We start from the raw sequence: 17,557 nt of genomic DNA on the forward strand, positions 1-17,557 counted from the left end.
CTTTAATGTCCTCTTTTTTCCATGACATGCAGCATAGGAAGGCTTTGCTAGCATGTTTAAAAGACCTCCATCTTCCCCAGTGGGGTGGGCTGAAGGATTTTCTCACTTAAGGCTGCTCTAGTAAGTGACACCTTCCTAGAAACCACATTAACGATGTTCTTATAATCCTGATCCGGATAAACATAAGTACTAATTACCTAAGCTGATTCCAGGTTGACATGCGTGAAAACATTTTCAAAAGCAAGAGCCAGTTTCTCCATGCACATGCATCTCCAACACAGGCTGCAAGTTGCCAGATAAGTATTAATTGGCATACGTAATATCTTTTGGCTCTCAGCTCTTCTAATTTGTTAACAGGAGCAGTAGATATGAAATTGGAGTTTCTTCAAGTTTTACTTACATAAGAAATCCCAGTGACTGCTTGATGTCATTCAGCCAGACCTCCTCATGTGGTTAGGCCTTGTGAAATCAGGTTCTTACTTGCTTCCTATTTGTGCTCCAGGTTGCAAGTTAGTATTGGGCAAGCCTCAACCAACCTGATTTGAATAACCTGGAGTTTGGAAAATGTTTCTGGAAGCCGTAAATCTGTCTGGGTAATCTCAGGAGAATTGGTACATCAGCTGCATAGAAGTTCCTACGGTGGAGTGCCAGGAATGCCATGTTAGAAGGACAAGGTTTTGCAAGACAACAAGCGAGGTGGTTGATTACAGGAAGAAGGTTCAGGTTCATTTTCAAATTTACATAGCACTAGCCATATTGAAATTCACCTTACAGTATCTTTAGAAAAGTAGATGTCTCACTTTTGTCACTGCAGAAATGTCTGTAAAGATCCCACCACTGTTAAAAACAAAATTCCTAGGTTTGGGAATGAAGAAAAAGAGATGGAGTTTTAGTATAGTTTTATACGAAACTAAATATAAGTCTATTTTGAATCAAATACACATTTTTACCTTGGCTATTATTAAATAAACATAAAAAAAAAAAAAAAAAAAAGACAAAGAGCAATTTTTTAAAATACATTTAATGTTATGAAATATATTACCTTTATATCATTTAAATCCTTGCTAAATCTTAACAATAATAAAAGGTTTTTAAAAATCCTTTTCCTTAATCACACAATATTCTTTTTTATCTACTGCAGAAAACAGAGTCTTCATAAATAAAACACTGACATGGAATATAAGACAAACCCAGGCCAGACAGTTTGCTAAAAGTTTGTGAAGAAAAGTGCATCTGGCTGGCTCAGGACTCCCTGAGTAAAGTAGACATTCTCCCACACGCTTCTTGCCTTTTGGCCTCTCACTATAAAATCTGAAATAAAGGCTGCTTTTCTCCTCTTAAAGGTATCTTATGTGTGTCACTTTCAGTGTGAGGTAGGAACCAGTTTATAGGGATTACAGATAATCTGAGCCTTGCCCCCGTGTTGTTGCCTCTCCATTTGCTGGGCAAAAAGATAGATTTAAGTGCAAAACAAAACATTAGCTCTATCTGAATGTGAACTACTGCTTGCTTTCAATTGCAACTCATCAGTTGATTATAAGCAAGGCATTCACCTTCAAAGCAGTAAGCGGCAAAACAAAAAATAGGTGTATTTCTTTTCTTACCAAATGATACCTTTAATAAAAAGTGGAACCTGAATACTAGAAGAAAACTGTGTTTCCAGGTGACCTAATCCAAAACTCTGTACAGTCTCTATTTTGTAATAACCTAGCCCAGAGTAAATTCTTACTTTAAAAATAGCAGCAACTCAAAAGTGCATAAATTACAAACTTCACCAATAAATTAAGAAAACAGATTTGCTGCACCTGACTATCCTCCTAACTGTCCCAAGATCCTTTTAATTTTTAAATGGACATGGAATATCAGAATAGAGATACTATTACTTCAAAGGCAAAAACTAAACTAAAGCCTTCAATTATTTCTAAGACAAGGTATCTTTTTTTTTTTTTTTTTTTTTAAAGTCAAAATTCAAAAGATATGAAAAAAGTTTGTAAAGAGCTAAAAAAATAAGACAATCGCTTCCCCCTACACCACCCTGAGGCCTCAATGTAGGTTTTTCCATCTGTGTGTAGACTTTTCATTCAGGGTCTGACTTTTCAGGAAATGCCAAGCATCCTATTCCCATGGATTCTGATCATGCACAGGAAAAGAGCTGAGAGACCAAATCCTGAGTCGAAGGGGAGTCAAGATGCTTCAGAGAGATTTTCTGTTTTAAGTTCAGCTGTGGGGTTTGCAGATTCTTTCACGTCTCGTACAGACTCCTGTGAGTCCTGCATTCATAGCCTAAGCAGTCTGGTGGCCATTCAAAGACAGAAGGAGATGGTATTAGATTGTCACTTCGGTTCCTCATATCGAAGGCCTGGGCTGTAGGGGATAGCAACAGTCACGTCACTGATCCCCCTTCCACCAGCAATATACTAGATGTCATGCACAGAGGTAGGAAAAGTGCTTAATCCGTGTATAAGGATAGCATTTACTCTGAAGTTCTCATCTGGACTGTTCTTTAATAAGAAATGGCCTCATAAAACACGATCATATTTATTCATGGCAGAAATGAATCCATCAGTGAAGCATGAGAGTTTATCACTGTTTACTTGCTTTGCAGTGAGATGGCTTCTGTTGGCTGGCATGCCCTTGGAAAAGCACACAATTTCTTGACTTGAAGTAAAAGGTAGTTGCTGGTTTGTGGTGAATAATTCTTTCCTTTAGCATGAATTTAAACGCTGGGTTTTCTTCCAGTGAGGTTGTTCATGGAGACATGTTACAAACAAATGTTGGTAAAGCTAGCATTTCTGTATAATAAGGACACTGCAAGTTGAACAGACTGTTTAGAAGGGCATTGCACAGATACTGTACAGGGATATTGTGACACTTGAAAATGCTATCGTAGAAGTACTGTAATTTGAACTTCATAAAATCCTCCTTTTTCTTTTTTTTCACCTGTTAAAAAATGTGCTTAAAAACAAGAACATGAAGCTTTTGTCTTTGCTCTTCCAACTTACTGCAAGCACAGAAGTCCTCCTCTTCCTTAACTAGGACCTGTTCTCATTCCTGGCTGATCCCCTTTTAGCCACCAAGACCACCAAGCAGGGTGAATATCCAGGGTCTTGGATACAGTTGGCACAGATGATGCTCTCTAATATGAATAAAGAGTTCACTTTCCTCGAAAGTCAGCTGTGACAACATTTGCTTCAGCTTCCTCTGTGCTTAGAGTGTGGACATCTTCAGACCTCAGCTGTGGTTGAAGGTTTTGTTTTGTTTTTTTCCCCTGAAACTGTTTGTGTTTATAAAGGAGGTAAATAGCTAGCTTTTAAATATTAGTTTAATGACAACAGTTGATAATTTTTAAGTGAGAATGCTTTAAAGCTCAAAGATGAGGACAGCAATCTCATATGCTTAGTATAAATTCACAAGGGCTTAGGATCTCTGACAGAAAAGATAGTGCTTGCTGCGGGCAAAGTTTGCTTTGACCAAAACTACATAGGAATGTATATACTAAAAAAAATAACTTTTCACAATTACAGACAAGTATGAGTTACGTGTAACCTATGTAGTTAAATCCATTTTTGGTTTTGGAATTAGATGCCAGTTTTTGAGGTAATCCAGTCACGGAAATAAGTCACTCGTGTGTAAACTCCAGGTTTATTTGGTTTGGCACATTCATCTCCCCAGCTCACTATTCCCACGAGGTACCACATCAGTCTAGAATCGGGAGTAACCAGTGGTCCCCCAGAGTCCCCCTGGAGAAAGAGGAGGAAAAAAAATAAAAGATTTAATTTATCAGGAGGGAAAATATAATTCTCTCCATAGATAAGAGGGAGCATCCAATAAGAGAGAAAAGCAAATAGTATTTCAAGAGCTGCCATTTGTGCAGAATCCAATCTGCTTATGAAATCTGAGTCAGAATTCACTGACTTTTGCCTGTTTGCCATGGAGTCTCCTGACCTGTGGTTGTACAATATCCTCTAATTAAAAATGAACGAACAAACAAACAAACAAAAAATCCCTTCTCTTCTGTTTTTTGAAACATTCCTCACACTGGCTTGTCTTCCTCCTCGTACAAAGTAGGGAAACACAAACATATACAACATTCTAAGCCAACAAGAGTTGTGTTTTGTTTTGTTTTGTTTTTTTTTTTCTCCAGTAACCACTATCCCTTCAGCAAATTCTTTCAGTCACTTGCAGCAATAACATTTCAAAAAGAATTTCTTCAGGAAATCGGTCTTCTAAATAGATAATATCTCCTTAAGACTTTAGTCACTCTCAAAGGCTGAATTCAGATACTGTTAATAGTATGACGCAGTGATAACTGTTAGGCTTGAAACCTTGCAGCGTCAAAGGCAATCCTCACAGAACAGAACAAATTCCCCATCACCCATCAAAAGACGTAACTGAAATACACAGCAGTTGGATCCTTCTGTTCAAGTTTCTTTAATGCTGAGCAGGACAGGAACAGAGGAATTAGGTCTCCAGGACTTATCCTGCAAGGAATTTTGCTTAAATCTGTAGGACTGGGATTCTGGAATGGGTCTGTTTTGAATCAGCACTTACAAATATATTCTTTATAAGTAACATTAATAGAAATTGCCTTATTAAAAGTTTTCTTATGGAAATATTCTTGCTTGAACATAACCATTGCTTTGCAATATTTGCAAGTCTGCATCATATATGTATCCCTACCATTCAATTTATGCCTAGCTTCCTTATCTTTGTTTCACAGTTTTCCTCGCACTGATCAAAGTCTGTTACCAAAGATTGTAAAAGATCTCTGTTATAAGATGATGCTGTCATTTAATTTCAATGTGAAATTGTGCATTTTTGCACATGGTTTTTAATTAGTTGCCATAGTCAGCTCCTGCAGTACAATTTGCTGAAATCAAGGCACACTTATTAAATATAATAATACATAGCATTATTAATCCTCTAGTATAAAGGAAAACATAGGGGTTTGCTGTCCAATAAACAAGGGGCTGGTGTGGAACAGCAGCAATGAAGGAGGAATAAAACATCAATATGGTGTATCCAGGTGGTATTTCTGAAAACAAATTGTTAGATTTCACAGAAGATATTATGAAAAGCAAATGGGTTCCTAGCAGCTATTTTGAGTTACAGAATGGAAATTCCACTTTGTGCCATGAAAGATTTACATTCTGAATATTATACAACTTTAGCTTAGTATAGATTTATTTGCTAAGTAACATGTAATAAATGCTATTTCATTTTACATATTAATTCTTGTTTGAACAGAGCCCATTTTAAGGACTAATAAATTATCAGTTAAAGTTTGATCATCCAAATACTGGAATCAGCATTAAAACAGTTTTCCTTGCAAATTTTCAGCTATGGTTACCTGGCAAGCATCTACTCCTCCTTCCAAGTATCCTGCACACAACATTCTGGGTGTTATGTCTCCGTCATACACTTCCTTTTTGTTGCAAGTATTCGAGTCAATAAGTTTCACTGTTGCTTCCTGAAGAGCATTAGGAGTTGGACCTGAGGGAATGAATAGTTTGAGGAAATGCAATTGTGTTGATAAATAATGTTATCTTATGGAGGACCAGCTTAATTTTGTTTAACACAGAGGTATTGCTTGTACCTTTATGTACCTTTCATCAAAGTGTACATACTCAATTTCACTTAGAAACTGTACTATTAAGACAGAATTAATGATTGCATGGTATATAGTACCCAAAGTACAACACTGTATTTTACAGATGTTCCATCTAATACCATGGAATGCAAATTATCTAGCAATTTGGGTAGATGATATGAAATCAAGACAGCTTGGTTCCATTGCTAAAGGTACTCACAACTTGGCCTGATAAGAGCATGAGGTTGGGCAAGTCACTACAGGCAGCTCACTCTGCACATTTTCTTGAAAGCCTACAGAGTTATCTGCTTCTGGCTAAACCTGGAAGAATATTTGCTCAGGCATTATATAAACACATACATGGCTAGACTACCTGTCTTAAGAATTTACAATATGAAATAGAAAGCCTGGAAAAGGAGGTCATTTCTGCTATATTCTGCTTAAGTGGATTGTAGCTCTGTCTTCATCCAGTCTAATTTTAGAGCAAGAAACTGCTGCTCACAAATTCGAGAAATATTTGCTTCTAGACAAAAACTAGGCTTGCTGCCATACAACATACAGGCTACACAAGTGATACTAATTCAGTAGCAGATCAGCACCATGGTTTGTGCAACACATGGGTTACCCGGTGGACTCACCGTCATTGGTAAGTGCTCCCCAGCCTGTGATGACAGCATAAATATCGTATGGAAAAGTCTCAGATGGCTCAGGCAGACACACACGGTGTATGTGACTTGTAAACTCGACTTGTTTAGAGAGCTTCACAAGTGCAATGTCATAATCATGCTCTGGGTAGCGGTACTTTTCATGAATAACAATAGTCTTGATCGATCGTTTCAAGCTTGGTGGCTTCAAAAGAGCTCCAAAAGTAGCAGTCCACTTGTGAGGGTGACTCATGCTGAAAAAGGTAAGAGTGCTGTAAATACTTAGCTGTGAATATAAGTATTTGGGGCTTTAAACTTGACAAACACTTTTCTCTCATAACCCCTTCAGGCAAGCTTCCTTCTAGATTCGTAAGGCATCTGTCACTTCCCATAACACTGTCCCCCATGTCATTTTAACCTGTTTCTAGAAGAGAGCAATTTCCACCTCAGCCACAGTCTCCTGCTCCCTCTGACCCCTTGACATGGATCTAGCCAGAGTGTGGCCGCAGGGTTTAATCAGGCCCAAAAGCCCTCCTGCTAGAAAACTCATCTCCTTTACCCTTTTTGCATGGTAATAATTCGTTCAAGCACCTGTTTCATCTTACATGCCCTGCAGCTTCACAATTGCCACAGTTGAAACAAAGAGTGTTGGGAGCGCGTGGCTGAATGGAAAGGGAGGAATGTGTTTTTTTATAACTTCTGGTAGCAGCCTGAAGCTGCAGCAACCTAATTATAACACCAAGGAAAACCTTTAGAAACATTCGAGGTAACAGGAAAAAAACACTCTCATTTCAGTCACATTACCTTTTCTTCACTTTTGTTTTTTTTCCCTGAATGTGCCAAATGTGTTTCCCTTCCAAGGCAGAAAACTGTTCCCCTGAGTAGTTAGGGGTGTGCTGGAAATCTGGAAAGCCCCCCAGCTTGATCCAAATGGTGCACATTCTGCTGCAGATTCTCTCTAAGCTGGGAACTTACTCTCTGAAGCAGTGAGCTGCAGATACGAGCCACGTATTGCTGATGAGTGTTGCACCACAGCGATGGATATTATTGTACTGCAAACTAGCTTGCCATGGCCAATCCCCAGTCTCTGCAGAAGACAATCCGCCGACTATTCGCAATGATGATGCTTTCGCTATTGACTTGACTGATCTATTCTGCCGTAACCCACAGACTGTCAGAAAGGAAAAAGAATGCATTAGTTATTCCTCCATTTAGTAAACATGCCTGCCAAAGGCTGCAGGTACTATGGAAAATGTACATAAAATCACACACCACCTAGGTTCTCTAAAGGTGTAACATCAACATGAAGACAAACCTTCTACCAGCCCCCCAAAACCGAGATCCTCATGCACAACCCATTCTGTTAGAAGCCTGAATGAGCAACTGACTATTATGGTAAGCCATGATGGTCAACCATTCATGTTTAGCTTCATGAACAGCTCAAATCAGGAATCACAACCCTTCACCATACAGCCAGGACAATTCCCAAATATAGGGATTGCCATCTCTCAGTCCCAGGTGATTTGTCACGAGGATAAAACATAAACAAGGCAAAATCTAAGATGGCAATGATCCAAGCCACGGGTTTTTACCAAGCATGCATGCAGATTGCATCAGCAAGATGTTGATTGGAATAAGGCAACTGCGCATTGCACAAATGGCAGCTGGACCTTGGGAGCTGCTCAGGCAAAGAGCATTGTGCCAATCCAAGCCAGAGGTGACAAAGGCATGGATACCTCCAACACGGTGTGCATCCATGGTAAGTATTATCCTCCAAACCCAGAAGGGAATGGAAATACTCATGGTTTCAGCCACTAAACAGACATTCAGGTGTAGCTGAAGCTCTCCAGTAGCTTTAGAAACTTCCTCAATTGAGGGAGCTGCTTCAGCTGTCGTCTCCCCTTCAACCAGTATCAAATCTGTCTTACCTGCGACAAGACCCACTAGACCAGGTCCCGATTTCAGCTAGACATTAGGAAAGTTGGCAGACAGAACTATCCCAATCCATTGGAAAAGAGACAGAGCTAAGAATTATTTGCATAGTGACAATACCATCCAAACTATTGCACTGCCTGTCTCTCACAGACAGTGACCCAGAGGGGGACAAAGTGGAGATCTGTAATACCTCACTGAAGAGCTGCAAGCCCCAGGCCCCTTGAAGTCCTCAGAAGAGAAACACTGGAGCCACGCAGAGCATAACCTCTGCCCCTTCCTGCTAGGATCTGCACAAGGTGATGTTAATAGTACCTCATAATGAAAAGCAGCAGCAATAACTCAGCAGATTGAAAGCTGTTCATAAATTTGGAAAAGAAAAAAAAAAAGTCACACAATATTGAGAAGGTGATATGCTCAGTGTAATGTCTGCACTGTACAGAAATTTGTAACTGCAATGAAGGAAAACAGTGAAATGTTAAGATACAGATACTTGTCCAAAACTTTCTACATGAAAGGACAATGGAAGATTGTACTATAACTGATAAGACTGTCTGTACTAGCATGTTTACCTCCTGACAGCTATTGGTAATCCTCAGGGCCTAGATCTGTATAATTCAATCAACCACCTGAGCGGTCAATGTTCCAAACACAGAGAAAAACACAGTAGTTCTCAGTGACCCAGAACACCAGCACTTAAACTGAAAAAGCAGTATTATTTAATCTTCCATTACCTGCTAAGAGATCAAACCTTTCTAGAGGTGGAAGAAATCCATTCCTGAGGTGCACTGGGAAGAGTGTTGCCAGCAGGCTGACGGAGGTGATCCTGCCCCTCTACTCAGCCCTAGTGAGGCCACATCTGAAGTGCTGTGTCCAAGTTCTGGGCTCCCTGGTACCAGAGGGACATGGAGCTACTGGAGTGAGTCCAGAGGAGGGCTACTAAGATAATTAGAGGCCTGGAGCACCTGTCGTATGAGGACAGGCTGAGAGAGCTGGGCCTGTTTATCCTGGAGAAGAGAAGACTGAGGGGAAACCTCACCAATACCTATAAATACCTGAGGGGAGGGTGTCGAGAGGATGGAGCCGGTCTCTTTTCAGTTGTGCCCAGCGAGAGGATGAGAGGCAACAGGCACAAGCTGAAGCACAGGAGGTTCCGGCTGAATATGAGGGGGCACTTCTTTACTGTGAGAGTGACAGAGCAGTGGGACAGGCTGCCCAGAGAGGTTGTGGAGTCTCCCCTTCTCTGGAGATATTCAAAACCTGCCTGGATGCCATCCTGCGCAATGTGCTCTAGGTGATCCTGCTCGGCAGGGGGGTTGGACCAGCTGATCTTCAGAGGTCCTTTCCCACCTCGGCCATTCTGTGATTCTGTGATTTGTAAGATTTTTATTTATTTATTTATTTATTTTAATGACTATTAAGTCTCCAAACAAGCTGACTTCCTTCCCTGAAAGCTCAAACATCTCTAAAATGGACTATCTCAACTTACCTACTACCTACAACTGAGACCACCTACAACAATACCTTTAGAAGACTGAGCATTGTCTATTTCCACAGCATTTTCCACACTACTAGTCATCCTCAAACCCACAATATTTTCATTATAATCACAGACCGACTTAACTTCTACACATTGCCTCATTGTCCTTCCTTCCTTCTGATATACACAAAAGAAATGTCAAATTCCCAATTTCTAGGAGCATGCTGAAAACCACTATTCCAAACTCTTCCACACGTGCCCATTCCTGCCAGCTTTCAGGGGCACTTTGCATTCACAGAGTGCGATACAGGTCTCTGTCAGGCTGCCATCCTTAAAGTGTCAATTGAAAAGCATGCTGGTACACAGCCAGGTGTAGAACTCATCACTTAGAGCATATATGAGAAAATAACAGGTGACAAGGTGGAGATGAATTGTCACGCTACAGCATCAAGGACATCAAGGACAAGCAACAGATCCTGCAGTTGTTGCTCCAAGATGCAGAAAGAACTGACAGTCCTGTGCAGGCAGGATTAGACTTGACTAGATATTTAAGTACATGTTTTAATCCATTTTTAAAGAGATGTCAGACTTCACCTTTAAGATGCACCTTCCACACCAGCACTGCTGGAGGATGGAGCTTGCCATAGGCAGGTATCAACCAGGGCATGCTGCTCTGCAGCACACAGCAGCAGAACCTGAAGGTCTCCTCTCTGCTCAACGTTGGGCATTTTTTCTTTTCTCATCATGTGCTCTTTTCTCACTTAATTGCTATTACTTTTAACAGGAGGAAAATCTCGCTATAAAAACAAAAAACACAAAACACAACTGACCAAGGAACTCAGCAGTGTGTGTAAGGCTTTTTCTAAAGGGGATTTTCATCCCATTTACACTGAAGACTTTCAAGCCAGTAATGACAGTTTTAAAGCATCCTGGTAGGCACTGACAAACGACTTCCCTGTGGCTGAGCAGGATTTCTCATCTAAGCAGGATTTTCTCATCTGTGCAAAGTGTAAGGTCATGTTCATTAGACAGAAGGAAGTGAAAAGGCTTTTAAGGGCCAGGAAAAGGGCTCAGAGACTCTTAACGCTAATTAAAATAATAGAGTTTACCCAGGCTTAAAAAGCCCTCACTTACTGTCATTGAAGATTGCTTCTGCTGTTTTCCTCTCCACATCTGAAACAAAAAAAAGTCAGTGTAAGGTCAGGACAGCACAGACAAGGTTTATCTCCTCCATGGCCATCCTACCCTATGGCTGCTTGAGTACTGGGCATCACGAGAGGCAGAGCAGATGGGGGCTGCTGTAGAAGCCAGTGCAATTCATAAATGGTCACGATCTTGCACTGGCTAGTGCATTCCTCTCTGCAGTGCAGTTTGCTGTTCTCTGCCCAGCCAATATCCTCTGGAGCTACCACTCTAGTTGCCAGCAATCCAGGGGATAATCACAGTCTTAATACCATGTTTAAATTGTCCAGAAATTCTTGTACAGCATACACAACTTCGCAGTCTGTGGCTGGAGCTTTCCTCAACAGATCCCTGTCCTTATCTACTTGATTTTTATTTTCTCTTTGCAGCTACACAGAATGTTATCTAGCTTCGATCCAAAGCCACACCAAGCCAGGAGGAGTCTCTTTTGAATGCAAAGGGCTCTGGATCATACTTGTTGCCTACCGTGCTCTTGCAACTTGTGTTTTGCTTGTGGGCTTGACGCTCCTGGTATGCAGGGTGAATTGCATGTTTGCAATCCACCATTACTAGATACATACTCCATCATTTCCTAACAAGACAATAAGCAGCTTGTGATATAAAAAGGAAGCAAAAAGAACTGCAGTGTACATACAGTTTGACTGCAGGGAATGTTACAGAGAAAAGGCAGTGTTAGCGCTGATGTACACGCATCCAACTGCTGCTTTGTTTTGTTAGAACAGGAGATGAATTATAACTGAAAATTTATATAGTGACGGTCTTATTCACCATAAACGGGAACTCTTCTCATGATAAAGGTTTACTGGTGGGCAAGCAGCAGCTTGTGAGGTCCCCTGTCAGTAAAAGTGTTCACTTGCATGTTCTCAACTGCTATGACAGAGAATGGAGAAAACCTTACAGTACGGGTAATTCCATGCTTCAGGAATGCTTGTTGTACTCCGAGAATTTCCATGCATAACACTGCTGTCCATTGCCAATATTCCTTAGATCAAAATGTAATAATATCAAATAGGAAAAGCTAGGGGATCGCAGCAAGGGGATTCAGCAGTGCTACAAATTCCTGTAAGTTAAAAAGTAATGAAGAAACAGGAGCTGAGCCATGCTAAAGAACTATCTGCTTCACCTATGTGGTTATACTGGCAAAAAGCGCTTTGGAAAGAATCTGGCCCTATTTATTTATTTGAACCATGCTAAAAATCCAATATTTTCCTGGAAATTCATACTACATTCAATGCTAATTGAATACTAATTAGGGTCATTCTAATATTGTATAGCAGGAAAATGGTAAGAAACCAACAAAGGTAACCAACAATGAAAGCACTCTTTTTGCCTTTGAGTGCAGTATTGATGATTTTTATTTTTATTTTTTAACTCCTCTCTGGGTGGAGAGACATTTACCTCATAAGGCCTAATTATAAAGCCTGCAGTCAATTATTAATACTTGCATTATGTTGCAAAGCTAATCAAGGAGACAAAAGAAGCAACCAGCTGGTTCCAGCACAGTGCCGGAAGCAATTCAATTGGTATGTTCTCGCTGCACTGAGTTTTGCTGTGAATCACGCAGCCGTTCTGCAAGGCACCTGTATATATCTCTATTGGCTTTTTTTTATGAGGCACCTGAAATAAAACCAAAAATCTTCTGTATGTGTATCCCATACTGTGAGCTGGAACAGAGGTATCAAAGAAAACACCACAGTGGGGAAAACAACAAAAAACCACCTGGAAAAAGCAGGTGTTAACAGACCTGGGAACACATCATGCGGATTAGGACAGGTGAAATTAAGGGCTCAAAATTAAGGACACAGGACTCAAAACCAAATTCAGAGCACATGTACAACTTTGGAAACCAGAGCTGACGTGATTTTCAGATAAGCTGAACCCACAGTAGGTATCATCAAAAGCAGGGAACACTTTGGGTTACACGATAGTTCTGGGAGAAATCAAACAAACAAAAAACAAACAAAAAAAAAAAACAACAGGTTTCTTGCTGGTTTACCTCACTTGGGGCTTGCTTTCATTTGTTACCATCAAAAAACGTTGACATTTTTTACCTGGTCAACAGCACAGATGTTCATTGTGCCAACCACCATACTGCAAGCCCTGCCTTGAAGCAATCACTTGTAAGGCACAAGATAATTTCTCTGCCCTGCTCATTTACTAGTTGCCCTAGTTGTTTGCACTACCAACAAAAAGCATCAATTAGTAACAATTAAAATGTCGTATCTCATCCCAACCACATAGGGCTGCAAAAATAGTTGTTTGTGCTGCATTTAGGAAAACAGTCTTCAGGCTTCCACTGTAAACAAGAACAAGTTAAACTTGAATATGCAAACCTACCTGCAAAATGGAACTTGCTATTAAATTAAAGCTTGCCCAACTTAAGCGAAAACTAATGGTTAAATTAAAATCTCAGCAATCTATTGAAATATGGCTTCGGGAAAGCACACTTCAGAAGAGGCCCCTGTTTTCCAGCTGGATGATCAGTTAAAACAGTTATTTTGTTTACTCAGTTAACTAAATTACCTTTGAACGCACCTAAATTACCAGCTTCAATTTCCTATGAATGAGAATAGTGACTTGGTACAGTTATTATTTGAGATTAATATTAGCTAATATCTTATTTTTACTGCTGAATATACATGTTTAAGCAAGAATGGAAAGAAAAGGAGAGTAACTAAAAGCAGGAGAGCTGCCTGATTTTGGTATTGTTTATATGCAATAGCCAGTTAAGGCCAGGATTCCTGAAGGAGTTCAGTGCCCAAAGCCTGCATGTCTATTTGGCAACCATCTAAATGTTGGCAGGTTTGTACTTAACTGCAGAGTGAATGCGACCCCTCCCCGTCAAGGGACTCAGAGATTCCTACAGAAAAATGTGCTTGCATTGTCTTGTCTCTAATTAACTTCATCAGAAAGGTTAATCGTGTGTCCACTGCCCTATTTCACTTGAGTTACAGAAAGCAGTGCTTACATTAAAGGGAAAGTAACAGTCAAAACCCCTTAATGACATAAACGGAGCAGACATTACATTGAAGAAGTTCAATTAAGGCAAGAAAACGCATTACTGCTGGATACCAGGCATTTTCAGTTTAGAAAGGGCCAGAGAGGTCTTCAAAATCAGAGGTGAAAAAGCTGCTTCAAAAACCTGATACAGCTTTACCAGGACAATTACCTAATTTTTCACAGATGCTAATTTCCACAAGCAGCTTTATTTTCTTTCAAGGCTTCCAACTGCAGATTTCTATATGCCATAACGTAACCACTAGCTTCAAAGGCAAACTGCATGGTCAGTGCTCATCACATAAGTAATGTTTAAATTGTTTTCTTCCACAGAGAAGACATGGTAGGGATTATCTTAAATGGGGTAATGAGAGGAGAAAAGGATTTAAAATGTAAAAATAAATAAATAAATAAAGTCAGTCCTAATAGCACTTCAGTACTAATACCATTTTCTTGGACATGCATTTGAAGCAAAGCTTTGTGCCATGTATCAGAGGAAGCATCCTCTACTGCCCCTTGTCACTTTGATAACATAAGTCCTTCAAAGACAGGGAATTACAGAATTCTCAGATGCATCAGAAACAGTGAGATCACCTATTTTGATGTTATTTAGGGTAACAGTAGTACATGTAGCCAAAAAAGGATCTCTGGCAAGTTTCAGCAGTTCACCAACCTTGGGCAGCCAAGAGGAGTGCCACAGAGTGTATTTGTCCAATAGTGCAGTTAGAGAGAGGGATAGTGTCTCTTCCCTAATGCTCTTTAATTACGTTAAAGACTGCGAAGGCCCCAGGTACTGGGGTGAAATGGGAATTAGAGCAGTCCTTCAGAGTGAGAGGCTAAGTCCTGTTCCAAGAACTGTACCTGAAAGGAAACGCAGCAGTCTCCTGAAAGATGGCAACACACAAGCACCTTGGGCTCATCAGGGAAGTCTCACTCCTCTGTGGTTACATGGTGCACACAAAACAACTTCCTACTAATATTCCTACATTCTCTCCATTCCCTCAGCAGGAATTACCTCCCTAGGGTTAAGCACCCTTGTGGAAGTAGGTACATAGGTAATGTAGGTAGGCACAGCTTAGGTAGAGATGATGCAATTCTCATTCCTCCAGTAGGGGAGAGTAACCTGGTAGAGACAAGACAAAAGCTGTGTACCTCTAATTGTCCCTGTCACCCTGCCCTTCCCTCCCTACTCATGTCCACGGGACCTGTCCTAGCATGCATGACTTCCCCCCCATCTCCACCTTCAACCACAACTTAATTCTTCTCCATTTCCTGATTAAGACAACAATCCCTGTCTTTCATGGAAATTTGTAGCTCCAAAACTGGTAATAATCAACCCCTTCTGAAGGATGAACGAATCTTTAGTTCAATAATATCCTTCCTGTGTGAGGATAACATGCCGTATGCTGTCAGATGTCCAGTGAAGACACATGCATGGTGATATGTAAGTGCAGATTCATCCAAACTAAGCATCAACTTCATCACTATCAATGAAAATAGTGGGATTTGTGTGTGTGTGTTTTTCAGTCTGCTGTATTGAGCCAGGAAGCCCCCGGAACTCTTACTGTTCAGGATCAGACACAAGCCTAGCATGAACAGAGAGCTGGTTTATTCCCCAAGCCTTTTGGGGAAGACAACAAGACTTGCAAATATTGAAACCTGCCGCCTTGTGCCAGGGTAATGGCATCAAAGTGGGGGAATATAGGATCCCCGCTGTGTTTCTCAATGTGTTGATACATGTCCTGTTCTACTACCGCAGACTGCTGCTGTGGCTTGTACAAGTGGCAAGTACAAAAAAATAAGCACAGACTGCCACAGACATTCTTTGAGCCACAACTTGATGAAACGTACCTCAATAATCCAGGTCAGACACTCATCTGCATGTCTCCCAAAGAAGACTTGATAAAGAAATGAGAATCCATCTCACCAGGTTCTGTACTTTGCAAGGAGCTTTGGCAAGTACCAGGTGCCAGATAAACAGAAATAATAACAGTTGACTTGTTGATCAAAACCAATTCGTGAGTCATTGTTCACGGTCAAAACCCTTGGCTGTGAGACAGATGGGAATACTTCCTACTCACTACGAACAGTGCCAGTGATCTTGCAACCAGTTTCTTTCTGACGTCAAGAGTACATTCCCAAAAATACCTTTTGAGAGACTTCCAACCTACCTGGCAAGGGGAAATAGGCTGGCAAGCTGCTCTACACTTTGCCTAATAGAGATGCAGGCTCTGAGGTGACTACTTCTAATCAGGAAACCCTGAGGAAAAAAAAAATCAGCCTTGTAGATCTCTTTGGTGCCAGAACTATACAGAGGACAAACTGCGACACCTTCTTTCTATACAAGTGGAAGAGCAAGTTCTAACTTGGGTGTTTCTAAGTCAACTGTGATTTGACATCTTATTCTGCCAGCCTTTCCATTGGTCTTGGAGAAGATAGGACATTGCTAGTTTCTCCACTGAAAAATATTTAGGTGGACAAACCCAACTGGAAACAAACAAAGAGATCTCCATCACCTCCCATTTTTTTATCAGAGCTATAGTGGATGTCTAGAACTATCATTGTTCTTGGCTAAGAGACTAAGTAAACTATGGCTAAACAAGAAAGTAGGGACTTCAATAATAACGACACACCTGAAGACACCCCAATAACAATGTATTTTTGCAGTTCTGTGTAAAGGACATCAACTGTTTAGTGATGATACAAAATAAAGACGGTATTATTTTGCCTTTTTTCCTTTTTTTTGCACACGCTATTTTTCCACATCTTTGCTATCCACCTTCTTTGGTTTTCACCTCCCAAAAAAAGAAAAGTGAACTTATAAAATATCATCAGCTTGGATTCCATCTCCTCAAAGCTCTTTATTCCCAATCCCTGGAACGAAGGGGCAAAGCAAGATCCTATGTTGGCAGAATACTTACTTCTGTGCTTCTGCCCTGGACCACAAGTGTTGCACCCAATTTGAAGGCAGTTTGTTGGAGCTGATCCCCAAAGCAAACACTTTTGAGTGAAGTGCAAGTTGAGACATGGTGTTGAACAACAAGATGATTAGATTCTGGGAGGAAGACTTACTCATTCGCCTTATCAGACCCTCCTAGCATGCCATGTAAATAAGTGCCTGACCTGGATTTGTTCAACTAGTTAGCTGTGCTCACCTAAGGTAAGCTATATTATTGCCCCCCAAATTAGAATCTTTTGATAAGGGGATTATAATGGAGAGGTTAATGGTTTTTTAGAAGCCATCATGAAAAAGTTCCGGGATTGCCTCAAGATAAATAGGGATTCCAGTTGGCAAAAATATCAAACTTACAATGAAGCAGATGTTCGAAAGGTTCTGCAGAGCATGGAACAACCTAGGGCTTCTCAACTTTCCTTGGCTTAAGTATTAGTGCTGCACAGGATATATTAGAAGGGAGAAAGAAACTGGAAATGCAAAACCTAGATCCCTCTCTGGACTTCCAGGACCTGTTGTAAGTTGTCTCTTCTACCAGGTGTAAGGAAGAAGGATGAACTTTGTAAATTGAGACCTTCTCTTCCTCAGAAAGTGCAGGAGTGCTACATTCTGTACTCTCTGCCTGAGTCAACCTCATTTTCTTAAATGGCACTGCCAACTGGAGCTTGCCTAAACCTCATAGCGCTGTTGAAATCGGATTAGCAAAGAAAGATATAAATTTTGTTGCTGTCTCCTAGAAATGGCAAGATAGTGTTTAT

At 40.6% G+C, this 17,557-nt stretch overlaps 1 protein-coding gene across 1 annotated transcript in view; it reads right to left on the bottom strand.

The window, feature by feature from the left end:
• Positions 1-3,578: 3,578 nt before the first annotated feature.
• Positions 3,579-17,557, bottom strand: part of LOC116489046 (transmembrane protease serine 11E-like) — a 39,492-nt gene continuing 25,513 nt past the window's right edge. The window contains exons 6-10 of the mRNA XM_032187106.1: positions 10,781-10,819; positions 7,210-7,405; positions 6,229-6,488; positions 5,351-5,493; positions 3,579-3,740 (exon numbers count right to left, since the gene is read on the bottom strand). Of these exons, the coding sequence (XP_032042997.1) occupies positions 3,579-3,740; positions 5,351-5,493; positions 6,229-6,488; positions 7,210-7,405; positions 10,781-10,819 (800 nt within the window). The remainder of the gene's footprint in view (positions 3,741-5,350; positions 5,494-6,228; positions 6,489-7,209; positions 7,406-10,780; positions 10,820-17,557) is intronic.

This window comes from Aythya fuligula, chromosome 4 (genome assembly GCF_009819795.1).
Source record: "Aythya fuligula isolate bAytFul2 chromosome 4, bAytFul2.pri, whole genome shotgun sequence".
NCBI classification, from domain to species: Eukaryota; Metazoa; Chordata; class Aves; order Anseriformes; family Anatidae; genus Aythya; species Aythya fuligula.